This window comes from Anomaloglossus baeobatrachus, chromosome 12 (assembly GCF_048569485.1).
Source record: "Anomaloglossus baeobatrachus isolate aAnoBae1 chromosome 12, aAnoBae1.hap1, whole genome shotgun sequence".
Lineage (NCBI taxonomy): Eukaryota > Metazoa > Chordata > Amphibia > Anura > Aromobatidae > Anomaloglossus > Anomaloglossus baeobatrachus.
This window is the reverse complement of record NC_134364.1, coordinates 26,688,490-26,713,948: the sequence shown is the minus strand read 5'-3', so window position 1 is coordinate 26,713,948 and position 25,459 is coordinate 26,688,490. Positions and strand designations below refer to the sequence as shown.

Sequence of the window (25,459 nt, the reverse complement as noted above, 5' to 3'; positions counted from 1 at the left end):
ATTACAACCTACAATAATGGTGCAGCAGACCTTAGAAGAATACTTTCAAAACATTGGCCTGTCCTACAAATGGACCCTCTGATTGAGAAACATCTTTTGAGTTATCCATCTGTTACCTTTAGGAAGGCAAGGTCCATAGGTGACAGACTGGTCCATAGTCATTTTAATGAGGACAGGTCAGTAGCAGTAACGAATCCGACTATAGGCTGCTTTTAGTGTCATGACTTTGTGAATTGCAGGTTTATTGAGGAAGGAAAAGAATTTATACCAATTATGACAAGAGTAAGAGTTTCGCTATAAGGTCCTTTATTACCTGCAAATCTAAGGGGGTCATATACAGGATCAACTGGGTATGCGGTAAACTCTATATAGGTAAGACTATAAGGGAGCTGCGACGACGGTTAGGAGAGCACAAAAATGACATCATTAAGAAGAATGACACCCCCGTTGCCAGGCATATTAATGCCTTCCATGATGGTGACTTGGGGAGTTTTAAAGTCATGGGGATTGATCTCATTCGTCCCCCAATACGAGGAGGCAACTGGGATAGAAAAATTCTTCAAAAAGAATGTTATTGGATATATAGCCTTAATTCCATTATACCGATGGGCCTGAATGAATCCCTATCCTTCACACCCTTTTTAGGAGCACCTTAGAGGATAGGGTGTGACAGGAGGAATAGTCTACGTCCGAGTGGGGGCACCATGGGCGTGGGAATTATTAGGGTGCCGACCTCCACATGTTAGGTAGGGCTGATACCAGCATAGTGATATTCCATAGTGTGCACCTTAGTTTTCTCCCCCCCTCTCCCCTTTTTCCTCCCCCCTCTCCCCTGTATTTTACCTGCCATCATCGGATTCGAATAGCCCGGACTGGCCTGTCCTCATATGTCCATTGCATACACCCTGAGCTACCCTTCCTTGGGATATTTGTATATACATTCCAGGTTGGGTATGGTACCACGGGACATATGCCTCTCTGTTTTATTTTATCATGTGCCTATATTGTCTGTAGACTTCTTTATCTGCACCTGGTATTTGGTACTATTTTTTATGTAGCAATATGGTTCATTCTTTTCTCATGTTTCTGCTCTCCCTGGCAGTACTGTGACCCCTTGACATATAGCGTGTTTATACTGAATTGCTATCTGCGGTCCCTTCATCCCTCTGACCGCTCTCCCCCGCCCTCTGCGTTTTTTCAGTAAACCGTACTGACCTCTATTGCCTGGGTTTTGTCTTTTAATTTTAGGAATTTTGACCATGTACAGCGTATATTTACCCATCACGATTCTGGCCCTGAGCCTATGTGATTAAAAATTTCTACGCTATGCTGGGTTTCACTAGTGGGCGTACATGTCGTGATGGCAACGCCCTCTGTGTTTATACTTTCAACCTTGCATGCGTTTCACTCACCAGGAAGTGATGTTACTGTGTGAGACTGCGGTCGCTTTAGTGCGACGCAACCACCGATGACGCGGTACTTCCAGTCTCAAAGGTTTCTGGGAGTACGCGTCATTGACTGTGTTTGTGCTTCTGCGCATGCGCCGGGCTATAAATGGAGCATGTTCCCGGACGCACAACGCGGCACTTTTGAATATTATGTCTTAGCACAATGTTGTGTGTGTTAAGTATCCTATACACTGGGCATGATGGATTTATGTTTACTATGTACTTGTAGGGCTTATGTTTTGCACTGTTTGCTTGTTTTTCAGTGATCTTGGGCATGACTTTATTGCCATAAGTGACATAGATTGGCAGTACCCATTAATAACATCACTTGACTCCCCTGAAGATTATACATTATGAAACACGTCGGAGTGTGTGTTTCATTATCTATTAGAGGTGGCTTATCTCTGGCTTCTGTATGGGATATGATGAACTGGCTGACAGTTTCCCTTGGAGGTTTGCGTCTTAACCTCATTATAGCTGCCCTGTGACAGTCGTCTGGTTCTGGTAAGACCGTTCCCGTTTATTGGAGGATTACATGTTACGGTGCCCAGGTCCTGTTTCTATAGTTTACTTTTCTGGACATTTACCTATCCCGCCCTCTACCAGTGGTGTTTTGGGGTAAATTGTGTCTGCAATTGAGCCTTTTTTCACCCTGGATATAGTATATGGTGGCTGACCGTACTGGTCAGTATTTACCACCTTTAGCCTAGAACGATAGCGGTGATTCTATTGGGCTCCTTGCTATGCCTTGTTTTCAGCATGATGGATACCACTGCTGATTACGGTTACTGTTTTTAACTCACATTTTCAGTGCACCACTGTTCATTTTTTACTTGTGTATTAATTAAAAGCTAAGTTTTATGTCTTTTCTTTTTGACACTATTTGCTCCCCTTGATTCAGCTATTTACTACAAGATGCCATTTGCCACCAGTTTGGCCATATGTCAGAGCTGCAACGTTACTGGAGTATCAAAAAGCACAAGGTGCAATGATAAATTAATCAATGTGAATGCAAGATGAATAGTGGAGCAGGGGGGAGGTGCATGCTGAGGACAAGATGGCTATCAGAACATAGGAAAGCTGGGTGCTGATAGAAAAAGGGATTTCAGATCATGAGAAATATGGGTGCTGAGGGAAAGAACCAAGTGTCAGTGACACTTTTCCGCACTCTGAGTTTCAGTGTAATTATCCTGTATCCCAAGTGTCGGCGTACGGTGGGGGGGGCAGGTCCAAACTTTGCACCGGGGCCCATCAAACTCTAGTTACGCTCTTGTGAATCGATGCCATAGCCTTTAAGAAAACTTAAATAAGCTATGATAAAGCTATGAAAAAAAACAAACAACTTTGCTTTACTTGAGCCATACAGGACTTGCAAGATTACATTTGATGAGCAACGTTTTAAGTAGGCTGTTCTGATGCACAGAACCTTCATATATACAGTAATGGGATAAACTAAGTACACCCTCCTTGAATTCTATAGTCTTACATACTGTATAAGGAGGATATATTACCAGGTTTGCACTGGGCCATTTTTTTTCTTTTTGTGACCAGGCACTTTTTAGGGTTTCATTGTACATGCACTTTAAATGGTTCGAATATTTTTTTTATTCAAATAATCAAATAATCTTTGCCCTTTTTATTTCAAGATACCTGGTGCTTACTTTTTCCTTCTTTTGCTGACATTAGGGGAAAATGTAAAGAAATATATTAAATATTGTTTCTATTTTTTCTATTTTGTATCTTTTTTTTAACGAGTCACAAAATTAGTTGTGACTAAAACCGTTTTTAATTGTCTTCTTTCTATAGAAAATGCTAAATTCCCCTGTAACTGGTGTATTAGCCCAAGTTACAGAAGAAATTCAGCTTCTAGGCTGAGTAGCAAAGATGACTGGGTTTCATATGACTCCGAAGCTCATGCTCCCTCCCCTACACATGTCAATTACATAGTCACCTGGTCTGGAGAAAGAAGCACTGTCAGTACTTCCTAATCTGTATATACAATGCTTGTTTGGCATGGTGTACACAGCAACCAGGAAAGCAAACATTATAATAAATTATGTTGATGCTTTCTGTGAGGCCTCTTCCTGAGCGTAAAAGCCAACTTCTTATCCCTGAAGCTGCATAATCTCCTGCAGGCGGCTAACTATGCAGTGGCATTTTACAACTCACTGCAGAGCAAAGTGTGGACTGCTCAAATATTTATAGGCTATGTCAGTCCAAAAGTAGTTAAAAAATAAATAAGAATAAACTGACAGTACAGCTATACTGTAGTTTGCAAAGTTTGATCTGAACAGACCATAAGGGGTACTTTGCACACTACGACATCGCAGGCTGATGCTGCGATGCCAAGCGCAATAGTCCCCGCCCCTGTCACAGCTGCGATATCATTGTGATAGCTGCCGTAGCGAATATTATCGCTACGGCTGCTTCACATGCACTCACCTGTCGTGCGATGTCGCTCTGGCCAGCGAACCGCCTCCTTATTAAGGGGGCGGGTCGTGCGGCGTCACTGCGACGTCACACGGCAGGTGGCCAATAGGAGCGGAGGGGCGGAGATGAGCGGGACGTAAACATCCCGCCCACCTTCTTCCTTCCTTCATTTGATGTTCTTTGCCAGCTTGTCCTGATGAAGAGAGCGGAGTCTCTTGAAACGCGTTGACCTGACCTGTGCGTGAAATAAAGAAACATTAATCTGACACTTCTGGATCTGTCGGTCATTGGTGCGGTGTTGAAACCCTTCTCTACCGTTCTCTGTTATCTGCCATTTGGGGACTGCTGCCGTGACCTGGAGTTACAAGCTGGCATAGGAGTTGTGACTTTCACAACCCCTTTTGGTGAGTAGGTTTGCTCATCCTAGACCCCTTATATACCAGGGTAAGACCCTATTGCGCTTCTCTTTCCACAGATTTTCTTAAACATCTATGAAGAGCAGGTTTACAGATGGTGTAATATGCGAGAATAGAATCCATTTTGTTCCTATAATGTCCATCTTGTCTTATAGCTAAAGATGCCATAGGGTTGAGCTAACACTGATGGGCGGGGAAGTTTCACATTTCAGTTCATGTCCCTTTTGTTCTATTGGTTCATAAGTTGGAGCCAATTTTTCCTTTGTCTATGACGCTATATAAACTGGTCACGTGTGCTAATAAAGCAGAAACTTTCACTACACCACAAAGCAAGTGTGTCCTGTATTGATTTCCTGAGCGCTCGTAAAACAAATCTTATTAATTTGGAGTTCCAGAGGCATAGAAAGAGTGTATTTCACTCACACCCACATAGAAAGCAGATCTGAATGAAATTAAGATAGGAACCCCTGGATCTTGGGCTATTGCATTGGTGTGATTTCTGTGGAAAAGCTGTGGCTGTCATTATAGCTGTAATGGGGGCTCTGGGTATCACTACTGTGATGGGAGCGAGAGCTGGATGTGGCTCGCGACCCTTTTTCAGAGCTGAATGGGGCTCTGAACGTCAGGAAGGTCGAGGACTACGGCTGTCGAGGCAGCAAAGAAGACATTGAAGAGGAAGACACCAGAAGGTAAATATATTACAGAGGCCAGGGGACTAAGATTTAAAACCCTACTCCAACAGTGCAAATGCTGGAGAACTGCTTTAAGCTTGTACACCACCGTGTGCGCTTAATTAGGTGGTTCTGTCTGGTGAGCTGAGCATTTCTCCACAGTGTTTTGAGCTGTTGGTTAAGGCTACGTTCACACATCAGTTTTTTGGCATCAGGCACAATCCGGCATGTGCCTGATGCAACGGATAAGGCGCAGAATATGCAAAAACGGATGCGCCTGATCCTTTTTTTATGGTATACCTGATCCGTCAAAAAACGGATACGGCGCATCTGGTTTTTGCATCCGTTTCGGCCGTTTTTTTTTTTTGCTGGATCCGTTTTTTTTTCAATAAATTGGAGCATGATCAGTTTAAAAAAAATGTATCCGGCGGCTGCATCTGTTTTTTACGCATCGTGCCCGATCCGGCGTCCATAGGCTTCCAGATCCGGCGCGATGCGTTTTTTTTTCAGAGACAAAAAACATTCAATGAGACGTTCCATCCGGTTGCCGCATTGAGTAATTACGCCGGATCCATCAAAAGCCGGATGCAACACAAGGCCATCAGGCACAATCCGGCGCTAATACAAATCAATGGGGATAAAACGGATCCGGTGCCGGACAGTTTTATCCGTATATTTCCAGATTGTGCCTGATGGAAAAAAAATTATGTGTGAACGTAGCCTAAAGGCCGCTTTACACGCTGCGATATCATTATTGATTTCGCTAGCGTGCGTACCCGCCCCCATCGGTTGTGCGACGCGGGAAAATCGCTGCCCATGGCGCACAACATCGCACAGACCCGTCACACTACTTACCTGCCAAGCGACGTCGCTGTGACCAGCGAACTGCCTCCTTTCTAAGGGGGCGGTTCGTTCGGCGTCACAGCAACGTCACTAAGCGGGCACCCAATAGAAGCGGAGGGGCGGAGATGAGCGGGCGTAACATCTCGCCCACATCCTTTCTTCCGCATTGCCGGCGGCCGCACGTCAGATGAGGTTCCTCGTTCCTGTGGTGTCACACACAGCGATGTGTGCTGCCGCAGGAACGACGTACTACATCGTACACGCAGCAGCAACGATAATTGGGAATAGGAGGGCATGTCACCGATTAGCGATTTTGAACTTTTTTGCGACGATTCAAAAATCGCTCATAGGTGTCACACGCAACGACATCGCTAAAGCGGCCGGATGTGCGTCACAAATTCCGTGACCCCAACGAGATTGTTTGAGCGATGTCGTAGCGTGTAAAGCGGCCTTAAGTCTCAGGGTCTAAAAGACCCCCACAAATCTACATAAATCTAAAAGACTGCAAGGTATAAACTAATTTATAAAAGCTTAGTTACATTTTAATATTAATTTTATTATTAAAAAAATAAATTACTTCATTATATGAAAGAAGTCCAATATTCATATGTCTATGAAGTTCAAAACAAGCAGTTTGGCAAAACATTTCTTAACAAAGTCCTACTATCTTGTTACAGATTTGCTACAGATGTACCATATGGATTTGGGCATAGAAAATCCTCCGGGGATTGATTACCATAGAAGCAAATTGAATGAGATTTTGAAAATCTCATCCATGTGCTTCAGATAATTTCCGTGCCGTGATTGATCTGTGTTGTAGACTTTTAGACTGCAAGAATCTCAATACTTTGTGCTGATTTTTACTGTGGATTTTGCGATCTTTGCAGGGTGAAATCAACAGCTAATCTGTAACAAAATCCATACTGATTTTTTTCTGTCATATGTAAACGTATACCAACACAAGCAGTTGTAGAGCTAATGTAAACCAATAAAAAAAACAAACAAAACTGAAGTTTTAGGAACTTTGTCAATTAGAAAGTTTGTAAATTTGTATAGAAGACTTACCCCTTCTTGGCCGTTTGCTGTTGTGTTTGCCAGCATTTCTTGAAGGGCCCTGACGGAAAGGGACTGCTCCAGCACAAAATTACATATGCAAAGGTCAGGAGGAACATACTGTTGAGATAAAACACAAATCTAAATTAATAAGAGGCATGACATGAATACACACACTAATAGAATGTCTCTCATGTCACAAAACAATACACGTCTTTGCAGTAGTACTTGTGCCAGATGCGTCACACGGTGCAACTTGTGCAGTTTGAGTCTGTCATTTTTTTCCCATCTTAGCTCTTATATGCTACCAAGAACAAGGCTGCATTTTGCCTGAGACATAAGGCCCATAACATTGCACACATAACCTCTGATTTATCAAAACCTTTACTCCAGAATTCTGAATTGCAGCATGCAAGGTTGTGGACACATTATGTGATTTTTGGTGTGTTCACGCTATGTTTGCAATGAGTGGTGACGTTCCTTAGTTGCGCCCCTTCGCACCTCAGTTCTTAAAGAGGCTTACAACTCTACAAAACCCCCTCATCAAGACCAGTCTTGATGAATTGAGGCCATAGTGCCTATCAATGCACTCAGTATGAAATTGAGGGTTGTTTTTTTTTTTAACCCATTTGACTCCTAAATGTGTTTATTGTCATTGTTACTACAATAATATAATTAAAGACTACAATGGAAGGTAAAACCAAAATTCTCACAAAATCAAGTACCTCTGTCCTTAGAGAGTGTCCTTTGACTGGGGTCCGACTACTTTACCAGGCCTATATATGATTTATATATGACTAAATACTGTTAAAAGTGCTTTTCTCATCTGCCATCTGCAGGAGCACACTGCTCCCCAGTCTCTTGACTTTATGGCTAGTTTCACACTTGCGTTGAATGGCATCTGTTGCATTGAGTTGTGTGACGGATGCAACGGATGCGCTGCATATACTGGCACAACGGATGCAACGGAATCTGCCTTTTTTTTTTTTTCTTTACAGTTTTACCGGTGGCAGACTATTGTGAACGATCAGCTGATCACTCGGCTGCCGGGCGATCAGCAGATAGCTCTCAAAAGCCGGCCGATTAGCTGAGAGCTCTCAAAAGCCGGCCGATTAGCTGAGAGCTCTCAAAAGCCGGCCGATTAGCTGAGAGCTCTCAAAAGCCGGCTGCCGGGCGATCAGCTGATCGTTCGGCCACCGAGAGACAAAACAAAGTTTTCCATCAGTCGCAATCCGTCGTCCATACAAGTGTATGGGAAGCAGCGGAATCCATTAACGGATTCTGCTGTTTTCCAAAACGGCGGATTGCGACTGAAGGAAAAAAACGCAAGTGTGAAAGTAGCCTATGCCATGAGGAGGACCGGCAGGGGCAGAGAAGCCGATCAGATCTTACAGCTTTAAAACAGTGCTTGTTAGGCCTTGTTCACACACTGCATTTTTGTTGCAGAAATTTCTTGAGAAAATGATTGTAACCTTTCTGCAGACATTCCCCAACAAAACTTGTGAAAAAAAAAAAATAGCTGTGCGCACACTGCGTTTTTTTTCTCAAGAACATTCTTTCTGCATTATTTCTTGAGAAAAAGAATGTGCATGAAACTTCTTTTCTGCAGGTACCTGCGTTTTTTGCCACAGATAATGGTAAAAAACCGCAGGGACCAACCTGTGGGAAAAAACGCACAAAAACGAGGTAAAAACGCATGCGGTTTTCGGTGCGTTATTGGTGCATTTTTTGACTGCAAGTGCATTAATCTTTCAGACTCTCGAAATTTCTTGAGAAAACTCCTTTTTCTAGTGAGAACAGAGCCTAAGATGTATAGCAAAAAGTTTGCAAGTACTACGTTCCTTGCCTAGGAAACCTTCGATTTCCTTGGCAAGGATAAAACAAAACCGAAAACATGGTCCGGCACATCCCTTGGTGCAAGTGCAATGTGTTGGTACACATTCATACTGTGGTCATTAACCAAGAAAACATAAAATAAAATCAATGAGCAAATACTGTCTATTTTGAGACCTGCTGGCACATAATGAACAGAAATACCAGAGTTAGGGACCATCCAGACTGGGAATACCTTGTGGCAGGGGGATGGCTTTTATGCTCTTTTGATCAAAATAGTGACAACTAAGTACCCTTAAAATCTTTATTGATACTTATATGTACTGTACATCAATCATTAAATTGTAGCAATATTCATGGATGTAATATTATTTCTCCCCCATTTACTGCAAACTAAATTAAAAGGAGTGGTCCGAAACAAAATTATATTTTATTCTTAAATATATAATGTCATAATCGAATATTTTTTCTAATATACTTTATTTAAAAAAATCCAGCTCTACTCTATCTGCTTTATTTTTTTCTGCTACTTTCTCTTTGAGAAGTGCATTGCATGCTGGGGTACTCAAACGAGTTGTCATCATGGAACAGATGCTGCGGTCACTGCCTCAGAGGCCTTTATTTCGTGGCTGCTCTGTCCCTGCACTACTGAGTTTATGTCTCAAAAAATCGTGTAGAAAACACGTAAAGGAGACTAATTCAGATTAAAATATCAAATTTTATTTAAATAACCAAAAAGGTAAATTCATTATATGAGTTTATGTCTGTTGTCATTTCCAACAAATGCTCAGTAGAATGTTATCACTGAGAAATGTTCTTCTCAGTGCACAGTGACAGCGCGCTCTCTCACCGGCTCTGATCAAAAGTGACGAGCCAGCAATGGAGCGCACTGTCAGTGTGCATTGTAAGTGAATAAGGAGCAAGTAAAGACCAGCAACACCTAGGCAAGCGATGTTGCAAAATGTCTCAATAACTTTAATTGAGTTCTGTATCTTTTCCCTCTCTTGGCTACAGATACATTTCAATCTGTGATTTAAGCTATTCTCCTCCATTTTCAAACACCCCGATATTCAGTTTGCAAAGTGCTTTAGATTTATATGTTTCGTTAGAAGCTGTTGCCTTCAGTCACTCATGTATCGTCTCCCTTGTGCTGACAGACACTGGTGCTGAATAATCTGTGATTTTGTCCTTTCTGTAGAGTTTGATGTGGGTACCTTCTTCTTTTTACAGATACACAGCCTTTATAATTTTTCCATTTTCACTGCAGTCTCCTAAGAAAACTGTGATGCTGTACACAACCTGTATGAAGATACTGCTCTCCCTAAAGATTTGGGTTGATTTCACTATCTCTTCGCTCTATACAGACTCCTTAAAGAGGTTGGCCACTACTTTAACATTGACAGCCTATTCTTAAGAGCACTTTACAGGCTGCGATATCGCTATCGATATCGCTAGCGAGCGTACCCGCCCCTGTCGGTTGTGCGACACTGGCAAAATCGCTGCCCGTGGCGCACAACATCGCTTACACCCGTCACACGTAGTTACCTGCCCTGCAACTTCGCTGTAGCTGGCGAACTGCCTCCTTTCTAAGGGGGCGGTTCGTGCGGCGTCACAGTGACGTCACACGGCAGCCGTCCAATAGAAGCGGAGGGGCGGAGATGAGCGGGCCGAACATCCCGCCCACCTCCTTCCTTCCTCATTGCAGGCGGCTGCAGGTACGGTGATGTTCCTCGTTCCTGCGGTGTCACACATAGTGATGTGTGCTGCTGCAGGAACGACGAACAAACTGTGTCCTGCAACAGCAATGATATTTGGGATTAGAACGACGCGTCAACAATAAGGTGAGTAATTTTGATCGTCAACGGTCGTTTCTGCGTTTCACACGCAACGACGTCGCTAACTAGGCTGGATGTGCGTCACGAATTCCGTGACCCCAACGACATCTCGTTAGCGATGCCGTTGCGTGTTAAGCGGCCTTTAGGATAGGTCATCAACGTCTGATCGGCCGAGGTCCGACTCCCAGTATCCCCGCTAGAACTATATTATAAGTAACAGCAAAGGGTACGTAGTTAACAATAGTATGCAAAAAAAAGCATAAAAGCCATCCCATTGTGACAAGATGTACCCTAATAGGGACGGCCCTATCCTATCTCAAGTATTAAAACGTCACCATGTGTTAGCCAACTACAATATAGATAAAGATGCCTTTTACGCTTTTTTTTTTTGCAAAATAGTGTTAACCAAGTACCCAATCTTATTTACATGTACTGTTACCATTTATTAATTTACTTACCCAAGGGTATTTGCTAATTTTATTGTTTTTTTGTTTTGGGCTTTGTGTGTGAAGTGGCTACAGCATTACCATGCTCCTATCCTGTGCATATATACCAACTTATGCTGCGGCTCATTTCTTTGCTTTTGCTGTAGCTTTTGCACTCTGTATAAATAGGTGGGTTGACTTCCCCTTTTTGAACTAGCCATTTCATCTTTATAGCTTCCCATGGATGGGTGTCTGTAATTGGGCCTGTCTCCTGCTCTGCCTTTATTTATATGGAGGTCGGCTGACATAAGGTGACATTTTATTACTTGAGATAGGATAGGGCCGTTCCGATTGGGTACACCTTGTCACGGAAGGATGACTTTTACATTTTTGTTTGCAAAATAGTGTTACTTCCTAGTTACCATATTTTTCGGATTATAAGATGCAGTTTTCCTCCCAAAAATTTGGGAGGAAAAGGAGGGGTGCGTCTTATAATTCGAATGTAGCTTATGAGGGGGTGCTGGAGAGGGATCACAGGAAGCAGGGGAGATTCTGTGGGCTGTGAGGCAGGAGCCACCATTCTGAAAATGTCGGCCTTGCAGGCTTCAAATAATGGTGCCCGGAATTGGCACGTGCGCAGATGGAGCTCTCGGCTCAAGAGCTCATCTGCGCACACGCCGCCTCCGTCCCATTGATCTCAAAGCAGCGGATTTAAGGAATATTGCACCCGGAGGTGACGCATGCACAGATGAGATCTCAGTTTGTCATTGAGCCGAGAGTGCCATCTGCGCATGTGACGACTCTATGCGCCATTTATTTGAAGCCAGCATCGCTGACAGTTTCTGGATGCTCTTCCTACCTCACAGTACCTGCAGTGAGCATCTGGGACACCCACCGCACCATCGCCCTTCACCACCACCGCTGCTGCCACCCTCTGGTAAGACGGACTCCATATTTTTTTCCCCTTTTTTTCCCCTCTAAATTTGGGGTGCATCTTATAAAACGAAAAGTACGGTACTTATTTACTTTCTACAGGTAAATGCTCATTTTTAATTTTTTTTTATTTGCGTGTTCAATGAGTTACCCATGTTTAAGTCTTCTAGATCTCTGTAGGTGTAATAATACGTGAATGGGATACTGCAGTTACTTGCACAGGTCTGACTTGAACTTTTAGGTGAATACACATAACTACGGTAAATAGTCACAGATCTTCCACTGACCTTTCAATGTGTCACTGTGACCTCATGTGTCAACTTGTTGTCTTTGGTGTCACAAAACTGGACATCAAATCTGTTGGAAACAAAATTTGTTGTCTTCATCCCCCATGTGTCTCTCACAAACTCCTACTCTATCCTTTACACTCAACAACTGTGCAGTAATATCTAGAATATCTATTACACAAGCAAAATACTTCAAGGTCAAAGGTAATCACCTAGGATGCTATCAAAATTCCTCTGACTGCTTAGATGTGTGCACCCGACTCATGTTCATCAGCAGTAAGTTGGTTTTGATAATGTAGATATTTGACCAAACTAGAAAAATGACACGTTATTTAAGGTCTGCATGATGGCCATTACAGGACAACATTGGTTGGAGGATTTGGTGGACACAGACAGAAGAGGCCCCTGTGCAAGAACACTACATGGGCTCTTTACAGTCCAATAGTTCTCCATAATACCCACTTTCGCAGCTTTACAGGAAATAGTGGGCTTATAACTTCTTGGGCCGCTAGACGGCTGCACAGGTTGTGTGACGCCCTGGCCTATCAGGTCGTCACAGGGTATTGTGCAATCTGCCCTTCTGCATGATATCCACCTCCTCATGGGTTACGGGTCCCTGACCTTTGGTGTTGCTAAGAACAAGCTAATCAAAACCCTAGGAACACTCTGCACCACACCCACCAGACACACCAGTGGACGGCCTGAAGGGAATAGGGCTGGCCACTTGGGGGGTTGGTTGGGGGGGGGAGGTCAGGAGTGTCAGGAGACAGTGAGTGTGATGTTGGAGGTGAAAGTGAGAGGAGGTCAGGAGCTGGGCTCCTCAGTTACTAGGTGGCAGACGTTGGTCTGGGCCTGGTAAGAGATGAACCCCGGTCGCAGGGGATCGTGACAAGGAGCACGAACTGTCGAGGATGACAGCCGGCGGGTTTGTGCTATCACCAGGCAGGGGCCAGGGCACGACTGGGTACGTGAACCCTAGGCCAGGAAGTAGCTTCAGGTGTCCTGGTAATTCACCCGACGAGGACGGAGCCTTCAAGATCCGTTCTCCACCTGCTCCAAAATCGGGGTACTAGCACAACGAGGGGGATAGGACTTTCCACAAATACGGTCCAGGAAATTCCAAGCATGAGCCCTGAGAGCAAGCTCACTCCGTTAGCCACACGGGTGAGCGACCCCTCGAGCCACCGCGGATCTGGATCCGAGCAGCCCGGCTGCTAACGCGGGGGCAGCACAGTTGCACCAGTGATTTGTCCACCACTGGTTGGAGGTTACTTATCTGCAGCACATATACCAATTAATTCAACACAGCTAAGTGAATGGTAAGTGCATAATTAATTCAGTCACTTTACCATGCTAGAGTCAAATTTATCGAAAGTGACAACCTTATTAACCACATAGATTATTTTTTTTTACTTAAAGGGAATCTGTCAGCAGGTTTTTGCATGATGTAGGCAAAGAGATCTAACGATATATCTGTGACGCCCTGGACTAGTCAGGTCGTCCCAGGTAGTCCCATGCACACACACCCCCTCCCTAAAAAGGTGACAGCAGCCAAACTTCAAAACCCTTGTCACCACCCTCCAATTTTGATGTCCACACCAGGGGGGTGGAGCCAGGCGGTTGGCTCTGCCCACCGAGGAGTTCACAGGCCTGGAGGCGGGAAAACAGTAGTTCTAGAGAGTAGTTCCAAAAGAGAAGTCGAGTTCAAGGGCAGACCTGTGACCAGGCCTTCCAATAGTCTACTCATGTGGCTGGGTTGGAGCCCAGTCACCTCTGGCAAGGAGGCAGACGGTGGTGGCCGCCTGCAGGAGCTGGGATTACAGCCGGTTTAACCGTAGGGACCGGGGTCGGGCAGTGGCCCGCAGGTACCGAACCGGGGAACAGATTGGAAACCGGAGCACCAGGAGGGGTACTCAGACCCAGTATGAAGCTCAGAAACCACAGGGCTGAGTCAAATCAACTGATTGAGGACTGGACTTAAGGACCTTTCCCACACAAGACCCGACTGAAGACAACAGCCCAACCATTAGGGTAAAGTCACCGCCAAGGCATAGAGACCCAAAGGGCCAGTGTCTGCGGGCAAACAGGGCTCTTCCGACAGCCAGCAAGCCGGGGAGCGGACTACCGTTGCTTAGGCATAGGAGTCATAACATTCACATTAAGGAGGTGCAGGAAAAAGGCGGAAACCACCAACCTGTTAAGGGAGAAGCTGCAGCCGGCTGCGGGTCCCGTTCATCATCCCGTTTGGTTTACCAGAGACTCCAGTGTGTTGTGTCATAGTGAGTACACCAGTACCTTCGGGCCGCGCACCACGCTGCACCGCACTGACACCCCAGCACGCATCCAATCCCCCGCTTCGGCAACTCCCTCGGGCCCCCGGGACCATCACTCCCCTACCCACGGAGGGGTCAACACCAAGCTGCGCAACACCGTCCCCGGGAGGCCTAGTCAACGGCAGCGGTGGTGTCTATCCATTCACCATAACCCGTGGGTGGCGTCACAAACTTAAATCCCCTACAAACCACCGCAGCTTTGGCCGTGGAACTCCCCACCGAAGTCCCCGTGTGTAGCGCCAACACCCGCTTACGGAGCGACGTGACCCCCGGGTCCGTGAAGAGCTCGAGCCACCCACCGTACGAGCACGGATCTGAGCGGCTCGGCAGCCGGCCGAGCCCGCGGGGCGGTACATATCACTTAGATTAGTGCCTGCAGCCATTCTGCCACAGTGAAAGATTTAAGATTCTGCATGTAGTAGAGCTGCCCCCACCCACACCAGGCTTTCAGTGTACATTTCCATAGACAGAAGCTGCTAATCACAAAGGGGGACGGAGTTGGACTACAACTCTAGCAATGCTGAGACCCACTAATGATAAAGATAACAGGCTTAATTTAACATTGCAGGCAAACATAAAAAAAAGTGACTGAGATAACAGAGGCAGGGCTAAAATCTCAGTTTTAACACTTGCAGCATGCTTTCTTCAACTTATATTGCAGAAACCTGTTGGCAGAGTCTCTTTAAAACGTTGTTTTTTTTCCCCCCAAAGATTGATGGTTATTCACTATTCCCACTGTTGGGCCTATACAGAAGCAATCTAGCATGTGCACTCCCCTCCTCTCATTGTCTATGGGACTGGTGGAGAAAGCAGAGTTCAGCTCTCCAAAATTCCTCAAAGCAATGAATTAGAAGGGAGATCTGCATGCATGACCCTCACTCTATTCAGAAGCGGGTCAACAGAGATGCATTCTCAGGGGTCCGATGCTCCAGTGGTTAATAAGTTATTCCCTGTCCAATGCATAACTTTCCAATTTCGGAAATATTCCTATAACATTAAGCAATATTAACCCTAAGTACTTTTTTACAATTTTGTATGCTGTCAAATGCTGGTCATATACAACAGACATTCTAAAATTGTGTATCACACCTCATTATCAAGGCAACTACTATGTCCAGTGAGGCCTAATATACTTCCCTTTGACTGCACTCCACTGACTCCACTATACAGCTGCAATAATACAAAGATGTCCAATCAATAAAGATGGCCATACACATCAGGTGAACATTGGCAGAACCTGTTGATTTTGAAGAGGCAGACTAATGGATCGAATGTGGATAGTTGTGTCCCTATATCATACGTCAGGGAAAGAAGGGTCGCCATGTTGGATTTAAACACAAGCAGCTCTTTAATTAGTCAGGGGACAAGGTAAGGCGGCATTTACCTAGTCACATAGTGGTGCCCACCCAGAGCTTCTGCAACTCAACTGTATCTGTGTGCACTGGACGCTGCAGTAAAGCAGGGTGCCATGATCCCACAGCCCTTCCACTCTCTGTTTTGTAGGTTGCTTTAGGCCTGAGGCATATAAAATGTCAGGGGCATGAACAACACAACAGTGATCCAGTGCAGGTGGACCAATCCACTTCCACTTAACAGCATAGATCCACTGCTGCCGATGTGCTGCCAAGTATTGGTGGACTCCTCAGGATATGAGGTTAGAAGAGTATTGTTTATTTTCTAGAATACTATTACCTTTTTGTGGGAAGGCATTTTTACATTTAATGGGCAGTAGGGGGACAATATTAATTGATAAGTGGACAAATAAACGGAATTTGTAACCAGATTTTAGTAATTCCATCTGAGAGAAGTAAATATAGGAAAAGAGACCCTAAAGCGGGCTTTACAAACAGCGACATCGCTAGCGTGCGTACCCGCCCCCATCGGTTGTGCATCACGGGCAAATCGCTTCCCGTTTCGCAAATCGATTACACCCGTCACACATACTTACCTGCCTAGCAACGTCGCTGTGGACGGCAAACCGCCTTCTTTCTAAGGGGGCGGTTCGTTCAGCGTCACAGTGACGTCACTAAGCGGCCGCCCAACAGAAGCGGAGGGGAGGAGATGAGTGGGCCGAACATCCCGCCCACCTCCTTCCTTCCTCATTGCGGGCGGCCGCAGGTAAGGTGAGGTTCCTCATTCCTGCGGTGTCACAAATAGCGATGTGTCCTGCCGCAGGAACGACGAACAACCTGCGTCCTGCAACAGCAACGATAATCAGGATAGGAACGACTGGTCAACGATCAACGATTAGGTAAGTAATTTTGATCGTTAACGGTTGTTCCTGCGTTTCACACGCAACAACATCGCTAACGAGGCCGGGTGTGCGTCACGAATTCCGTGACCCCAACGACATCTCGTTAGCGATGTTGTTGCGTGTAAAGCCCGCTTTACTCCAGAAATGTATCACTTGGTCACGGGTGCAGCCGTTGTGACGCAATCAGAGTTCATAGATGTAACATGAAGTAGAGCTGAGAAAGCTATCCCCGCCCATACCACAGTTGTGTGCACATTCTATATTGACAGTCAGCTGCTTAATAGAGGAGCGCACATGGTCCAACTAGCAGCTGTGTGAGCTCCAGACCTGTCGGGGATCAGCTAGCGATAAAACCCTCACTACACAATCACAGCCTAAAGTGTTGACACGCTTGAAATTGCGTCTGAAAATGAAGTATTTTTCAAAGAAAATTATTGCAATTACATATGCATTGTTTTGGTATACGTTTATTTCCTTTGTGTGTATTAAAACAACACACAAAAAAATGGCAAATTGGACATGATTTCACAAAAAACACAAATGGGAAAAAACAAAATTGTAGGTTAACAATTTTGCATCAAGCTTCTTATACATCTCAACTGGAATTCTGGACCACTCTTTTGCAAATTTTTAGTTCCGAACTCTCCAGCGCTTTGTTTCCATCCACTTCTGAGGTGCTTCTTGAAGTATGTTTGAAGTCATTGTTATGCTGGAAGACTCAATCTGGGTTGCAAACCCAGCTTTCCGACACTAAGCACTTCATTGCATCGCAAAATCCTTTAGAAATCTTCAGATTTCATGATGCTTTGCCCACTATCAAGGCACCTAGTCCTAGAGGCAGCAAAACAACAGCAAACATCTTTGAACCTCCACCATATTTGACTGTAGGTATTGTGTTCTTTTCTTAGCAGGCCTTATTCTGTTTTTGGTAAACCGTAGAATGATATGTTTTACCAAAAATCTCTATGTTTGTCTCATCTGTCCACAAGACACTTTCCCATAAGAATTTTGGCTTACGCACATACATTTTGGCAAACTGCAGTCTAGCTTTTTTATTGTCAGCAGTGGGGTCCTCCTGGGTTTCCTACCATAGCGTTTAATTTCATTCAAATATCGACAGATAGTTGATACTGACACTGATGCATCCATAGCCTGCAGGACAGGTTGAATTTCTGTGTAATTGGATTGGAGCGGGTTATACACCATTTGGACTATCCTGGGTTGCAACCTTTCAGCAATTTTTCTCTCCCGTCCAGATCCAGGATGATTACCTACAGTGCCATGGGTTTTAAACTTATTGATTATGTTGCGCACCATGGACAAAGGAACATTAAGATCTCTGGAGATGGACTTGTAACGTTAAGATTGTTGATATATTGCTACAATTTTGGTTCTCAAGTCCTCAGACTGTTCTATTCTCCTCTCTCTGTTCCACGTGCTTAGTGTAGCACACAGACACTGTTACAGGGGGGCTGTCTGATAATAAAACCCAAAGGAATATCAGACACTTAGGGTCCACCGTGCAAATACTCTGCTGCAGACTATGGCAGAGGATAAGGGGTATATAAGTGTGCCACTGTAAATAGTAATAGCACAAGTGCAGAGTGCAATACCTCTGTTAAACTCACAGAGGAATATAATTAGAAAATAAAGCAATTCCTCCCTTACTTGGAGGGTGTGTGGTATGGTCTCTGTTAATGGTCACAGAGACAAAAGCAGTGAGTGTGAAATGGCACCTACCTAGGTCCGTTCCTCTAGCGGTTCCAGGAGACGGACAGCAGCGCAAGCCACACAAAGCTCCTACCTGCGTTCACTCCACTAGTGTGCGAGGACACGAACCACTAGATATGGCACCTGCCTAGGTCCGCTCCACTAGTGGTGCAAAAGAGACGGACATCAGCATAAGCCGCACAAAGCTCCTACCTATGTTCGCTCCCCTAGCGTGCGAGGATACGAACAACTGCCAGACGCAGTATAAGGAACGTTACCCTAGCGGCAACGTCCACCTACGAGTAGAATCACAAGGCCCAGCCGGACCATGTGCCTCAGGCACCTGCCTATGTCCGCTCCACTAAGAGGTAAGGATACGGCCCGCAGCCGAAGCCGTAAGGTATAAGAACGCTACCCTGCCGGTAGCGCTCACCTAACATAGAAAGAGAGATGCCTAGAGGGACGTGCACAGAGCGTCTACTCTCATGCATGAACCAAGAGGACTGAGCACCGGGCGGCGTGCGTCAGGGTCTTATATAGACTCTGTGCCTCATCCAAGATGGAGGACACCAGAGCCAATCCGCTGCCAGAACGACAGCAATGACATCACGCTGGCCTATCACCAAGCAAAGCGTCACAAGCACATGACCAGCGACCAATCGGCATAGAAGGTGTCAGAGACATGTGACCACGTGTCACAAGCACATGACCAGCGACCAATCAGCTTAGAAGGTGTCAGAAACATGTGACCTCGTGTCAGCGATTATATCACCCGCACATATGCAATGGCTCCAAGATAGGACTTAGTCTCCAGCGCTTGCACATGTGCAGTAGCAAGAAATCCGAACATAGTCTCCAGTGCCACAGCAACTGTAACAGACACACTATCCAATGATTGAGTGAATTTATCATTTCAGCACCAAATTTGCACCTCCTGGAAGAAAACTGCACCAAAACTGTGTGAAAACCGTTTTTGTGCATTTTTTTGACTAGAGATGCAGATTTGGTGCTGAAATTTTTACACCATATTCCTGCACTCAATCTACATCTCCTGGCTAACAAAAATCCTGCATTACTACTGCATCATACCGCATGTGGTAGTGATGTGTTGGGTTTTTTTTGCCAGGAGATGTAGATTGGGTGCAGGAATATGGTGTAAAAATTTCAGCATCATATCTGCAGCTCTTGGCAAAAAACCAGCAGTTTTCTGCCAGGTGATGCAGATCCGTGAAGTCATTGAGAGTTCATTGAGGTCACCTGGGGTTACCTACGATCACAGGTGGAGGAACGTGGTAACCTCCAGCTGTGACCACAACTAACCTGAGTGACATCACCACTCATTGCAGTTCAGTCTCTGCCTGAACCTCACAGCGTTTGGTCATGTTCCATGATCGCTCGCCGTGCCTTCAGTAATGTAGCAGAGCTGGAATCGTTGTGGGACCTCATGTGGATTACATCAGACCTGGGTGTTTTTGGGGTTAATAAAGGGGTAAAGGAGGGTGGTCCTTGTCTTTTCTTATAAAGGATTTGTTGGTGTTTGTATTTATTTCTTTTCACTTACAGATTAGTAATTAGGGGTCTCATAAATGCCTCTCATTACTAATCTAGGGCTTAGTGACAGCTGTGAGCTGCGATTAACCCCTTATTACCTTGATTGTTACTGCATCAGAGCTAGGTAAAATGCTGGGACTGTCACATCTAAAAGGATGCGGTAATCCTGGACGGCTGCAGGTTGCTATTTTTAAACCAGGGAGGGGCTCAATGGGCCTCCCCAACCTGAGAATACCATCCCCCACCTGTCAGGCTTTATCCTGGCTGGAAATCAAAATTAAGGGGAACTACACAGCGTTTTTTTTTTTTAAAAAATGTATTTAAACAATTTTAAAAACAGCCGTGTGCGGTTCCTCCTATTTTGATACACAGCCAAGATAAGCACATGGCTGGGGGCTGCAGCCTGTATCTGTGCTGGTATCAATAGATGAGGGAAACTATGCCAATTGTTTGATTTATTTTATACCACAATAGAGACCCGCAGACAGCGGCTGTGATTCCAACCAATCAGATACGCTGGTGGGTGGGGAAAGCAGTGAATATGCATTGGAGAGAATTGTTGGACCCGGAAGTAGCACTGCAGCTGCGGGGACTTGGTAAGTCTTGACTGCTTTAACTCATTGCGTCTTTTTTTTTTTTTCAGTGGCCAATCACAGGGAAAAGATGCTTTTTGCCATCCGATCGTTTACTAATCCTTGACAAGATCGCCAACTTTTGCCGTAAATGATCGGATGTCCGATCCCAATCTGATCCGGCCAAAGATTGCACAATTTTAACACTTTCCAATCTTTGCCAATCAGGATCGCTCATCTCTAGCTATGAATACTTTTTCAAGGCACTTTATACTTGAGCAGACAATTCTCAAATAATGCATCCTGTGATTTTTTTTTTCATGCTCATCTGAACAACCCTATTGAATAACTTTGGTTCCTAGTGCCATCCGTGTAATGTGAGGTTTTTCAGAGATAGCACATGGACTCAAAATACGGGTGTGTGAATTTAGCCTACAAACATGAAAAGACAGAGATGTTTCGATAACAGGTTAACTACCGGACTAGGGCAGTAATCTGAACCTTTACATCAGGTAAATTAAAGCCTTGCTGAGTAGCAGGGCAAAACCTTTATTTACAGCCAGTGAATATAGAATATCAACAAGAACAACCCTTTGGTATAGAGGAACACCTCTGTTATATGAATCCTAAGCTTTTGTCCAAGCATTTGCTTTTTACAATCAATCAGATCCTCCAAAATCTTATTTTCAGTGCTGTCATTCTATCTGGATTTCTTTTCAAATGTCTCACAGTATCATTACTTTGTGACCTTCACCAAGTACTTCACCCTCCTTCTAAATGTAAAATTAGAACTTGACGGAGTAGTGCTGTATTGGCGTCATGTATACTTGTCAATGTGATGATTGACGGAAGCTGAATCAGCCGATGTACTGCTAATACTAGGTACTTCAATTTGTACGAGCAAAAAATACACTCAAACATGGCTTGATACTTTTATTAAAAGCCAATCTTCATCCACTGAACTGTGTATTTGAATCCAGGTTTTCCTAATGAGGACACAGCATTCACGTAGACTTGGCCTCCATCCAGGAATCACACATGTTATGAATGGAGGGCTTTTCTTCCTATCAGGTCATACGGGGGCCAGACATTGGCACAAAACCCTTTTAGATGCAGATATCACAAGCCGGTGTTGGTATTCAACAGATGTTAATGCGATTCAGTCTGCATGTTCTACCATCGTAGCTTCTCTACACAGTGCTTAACCTGCAGATACTTGTGTAATCAGTGAAAATGACAACTTTCCCATCAAGACAATCAAAACCATAAAAGCCTAACACAGCAGTGATAAATATGTTTTATTTCACTAAGAAAGATAAAATGTAAATCAAAGTGAATTCACAGTCTTTCAAACATACAATGTAATCCAGTTGTGGCGTATTGGAGATTCAACAGCTTAAAAGGAGTCATCTCAAGAGGCAGCTTCAGGATCTCACTGTTCCTGGCACACCCGGCATTCTAAGGGGAGCAGCACTCTTGAAGACTGACCGTTCTGACCGGCAGCATCGTCACGCTGCTGCTTTGAACTATGCTCATTCCCAGGCTGCAAGCAGAGGCAGTTTTGTCGCTGCAGCACAGGAGAAGCGCAGGTACACTGAAGCAGGTCATTTCAAGTTATCCAGCCAGCCGCAAAGCGTGTTACTTGCCTATATGAATATCCACTCTTAGGGCTCATAAAGTGTCCATACATATTGGTCTGAGGTAGGACTGTAATGCATGGACTGGCGGTGGGTCTCTTGACCAAGGCATGACTGATGCATATATTTCTATGAAGCTGTCACGCTCAAGTTGGGAAACCCAAAGCCAATCCGTGCACGGTGATCCAATCTTGCACCGATTAGTGGGGAAGTCTGAATGCGCCCTTAGGCTGCAGGATGGTCGGTGACCTAGGCAATGAGCTGTGCACTCTAAAGTTAAAAGACGTCACCTGGGCTATTCCTCCAATGAACACATGTAGGCATCACTAAGGATTGGAAGAAACAATTGGCTGCAGCCCAACAGAGTCCATGGTCTCTTTTCAGGATTCGAACCCAGGACTAGATATGAGCGAACCTTTGGAGGTTTGGTTCACTGGCAAACAAACCTAGCACCACAGGCTCAAGCTTGACCCAAACCCCAGATCAAGTCACTGATTGGCAGTTTGAGTCTCCACCCACAAACAACCAGTCATAAGTAGATCACTTCTGAGGGAGGGTGGGCGGGCTTTTTCACACTCTAAATTTTTGGTTCACACTACATGTGATCACGCTGTTGTTACCCTAAGTGTGAGCCATTCAAACACTACAAGACGCTCGCACAGGGCTGAGCACAGAGCGTACCTGAGCACAGCTTTGCTCTCGTGAGTTTCGTTCGCACGTAAAGCACCCGCACCTCAAACCCAAAATTTGATTTTCCAATTCGGCGTTCGGTTTGAAAATTGAACCTTCGTTACACTCATCTCTACCCAGGACCTCTCACACCCCAAGTGAGAACTCTACCACTAGACCAATAAGGGGAAGTGGTAGGATTCTTAAATGAAAGATCACGCCATTCATGAGAACAAAGAAGATTTTTTATAAGAGGTAAATTGCAAAGTTACTTGTTTTTACATGAACTTTAGAAAAAACAAAAAGCCAGCACTAAATGTGCACTTCAGCACTAAAAATTGCAAACTGTACTTATAAAAATTTTGATATTTTTGGCAAAAAATTACAATTTCTTGGGCTACCTCGCCACGTCACGGCAAATCTCATTTGAGGCAGTCCTACACTAAAATACTTTTATAAAATGTGCCATACGGCCTCACATATGAATAGTAGAACTGCTCTTAGCAGCACTCACCTGGTCTATTTCAATCCCGTACCCATGACTGAGTCATGGCTGTGGGCGGGACAGGTCCAAGCAAATGCTGCATGAAGTAAATAGCCTGTGGACAAGGCCTGATGACTTAATGTGAACAGTCACCAACCGCCAAAATCTAGACAGGTGGAATACATCCCAAATTGGTTGATTTTTCTTCATTGAATTGGTCGGTGGCTGACCCCCACCTTGCTATGCACCCCAATTTGGGATTTATTCCACCTGTCTAGATTTTGGCGGTTGGCGACTGTTCACATTCAGTTATCAGGCCCTGTCCACAGGCTATTTACTTCATGCAGCATTTGCTTGGACCTGTCCCGCCCACAGCCATGACTCAGTCATGGGTACGGGATTGAAATAGACCAGGTGAGTGCTGCTAAGAGCAGTTCTACTATTCATATGTGAGGCCGTATGGCACATTTTATAAAAATATTTTAGTGTAGGACAGCCCCAAATGAGATTTGCCGTGACGTGGTGGGGTAGCTCAAGAAATTGCAATTTTTTGCCAAAAATCTCAACATTTTTATAATAAGTACAGTTTGGAATTTTTAGTGCTGAAGTGCACATTTAGTGCTGGCTTTTTGTTTTGTTTTTTTACATGAACTTTGCAGTTTTACCCATTCATAAATTTTAGATAACCTCTTTAATGTCTTCCTACAGTTTTATATTTACAACATGAGATGATGGCTAGTAGTTGAGCTGATTATTCCATTCCCAGTGACATTCCACTTCCAATTTTCAGTTTTGCATAAAAACAAAAGTATCTGTCCTATAGAGGAGACAAACAGACTCTATTGGGATTTATTTGATTTCCATTTAAAAGTCTGTTTTTTTAACAGAAACCAGAGTTGTATGTTTTAGGACATTCTAAACATTTTCTATAGGAGATGAGTAGGTTATATTGTGAAAGTTTTACACTACGGACATTTGGTAAAAAGAAATTACATACTAACCACATAAGGGAACTTGTCTCCTGATTCTGGATGCTCAAACCCCGTGCAACATGGATTGGAGACCGGCTCCTGCATTACATACATCCATGTTCTACTCTGAAATACTGAGCATTTCAGAGAAAAACATAGCACTTGGGGTCAAGATAACTAATTCCACAGGCAGTCAAAAGAAAAACTGGCCACATGTTCAACATTGCATAAGCAATACAAAAGAAAAAAAAAAAAAGAAGAAAACATAAGTACACTTGGTAAAAATAAATCATGAAATTTGAAGTGTCTGCTCTCACCGGGGTTGAATAAAAATAATAAAAAAAAAACATATAATAATTTTTATGGTCTTTGTCAAGTTTATACAATATGCTGTAACAGCAGCTGTATAGAGATAGTAATAAATATGCCAATCAATCAGGCAGGTTGTAACCCCCCCATAAGTTTCAATAAGCTTAGTATTTTAACACTAGTAATTCTCCATTCACCTATACATCGGGAAAAATAAATAATGAACATGTCACCAATTTCTTATATATTTCTTAGGCCTGTTTCACATGTCCGTGAAAAACAAATACGTTTTTCACTGACGTGTTAAAAACGCATGTGTCCCTCCGTGGGTTGTCCATGTGCAATCCGTGATCCGTGCTCAGTGACTGCACATGGAGATAAATTCACCTGTTCCTGCTGTCCGTGGTGCTGAAGAGTCCGGTGATGCTGCCTCCGGCCGCCGCTGTCTGACCTCTGCAGCTGCTTCTGGGTCGGCTGTGCCTGCATAAAATAATATGCAGGGCAGTAATTGGCCGGGCAGGAAACTGCGGAGAGCAGAGGCCGAACACAGTGTCGCTGGAGATGGGTGAGTTTAAAATGCTTTTTATTTTCAATGTCTGTGTTTTCCTGGTATGTGTTTCACATACCACACCATAGTGTGGTCTGTAGGACATCAGTGATGCCAGAAAAATGGACATGTCTCCGTGCGGAGTACACGGACACGCATGTATGCCGCATGGAGACACGGTCAGTGAAAAATCACTCATGTGTGCGCAGACCCATTGATTTTAATGGGTCTGCGTACATCCGTGATTC

At 44.4% G+C, this 25,459-nt stretch overlaps 1 protein-coding gene across 9 annotated transcripts in view; it reads right to left on the bottom strand.

Annotated features, from left to right (window-relative positions):
- The window catches only part of LOC142258359 (ryanodine receptor 3), an 847,167-nt gene that overhangs the window by 604,750 nt on the left and 216,958 nt on the right, over window positions 1–25,459 (bottom strand). For all 9 annotated transcript variants that reach the window (XM_075330934.1, XM_075330936.1, XM_075330935.1 and 6 more), the window contains exon 3: window positions 6,874–6,981. In XM_075330934.1, the coding sequence (XP_075187049.1) occupies window positions 6,874–6,981 (108 nt within the window). The remainder of the gene's footprint in view (window positions 1–6,873; window positions 6,982–25,459) is intronic.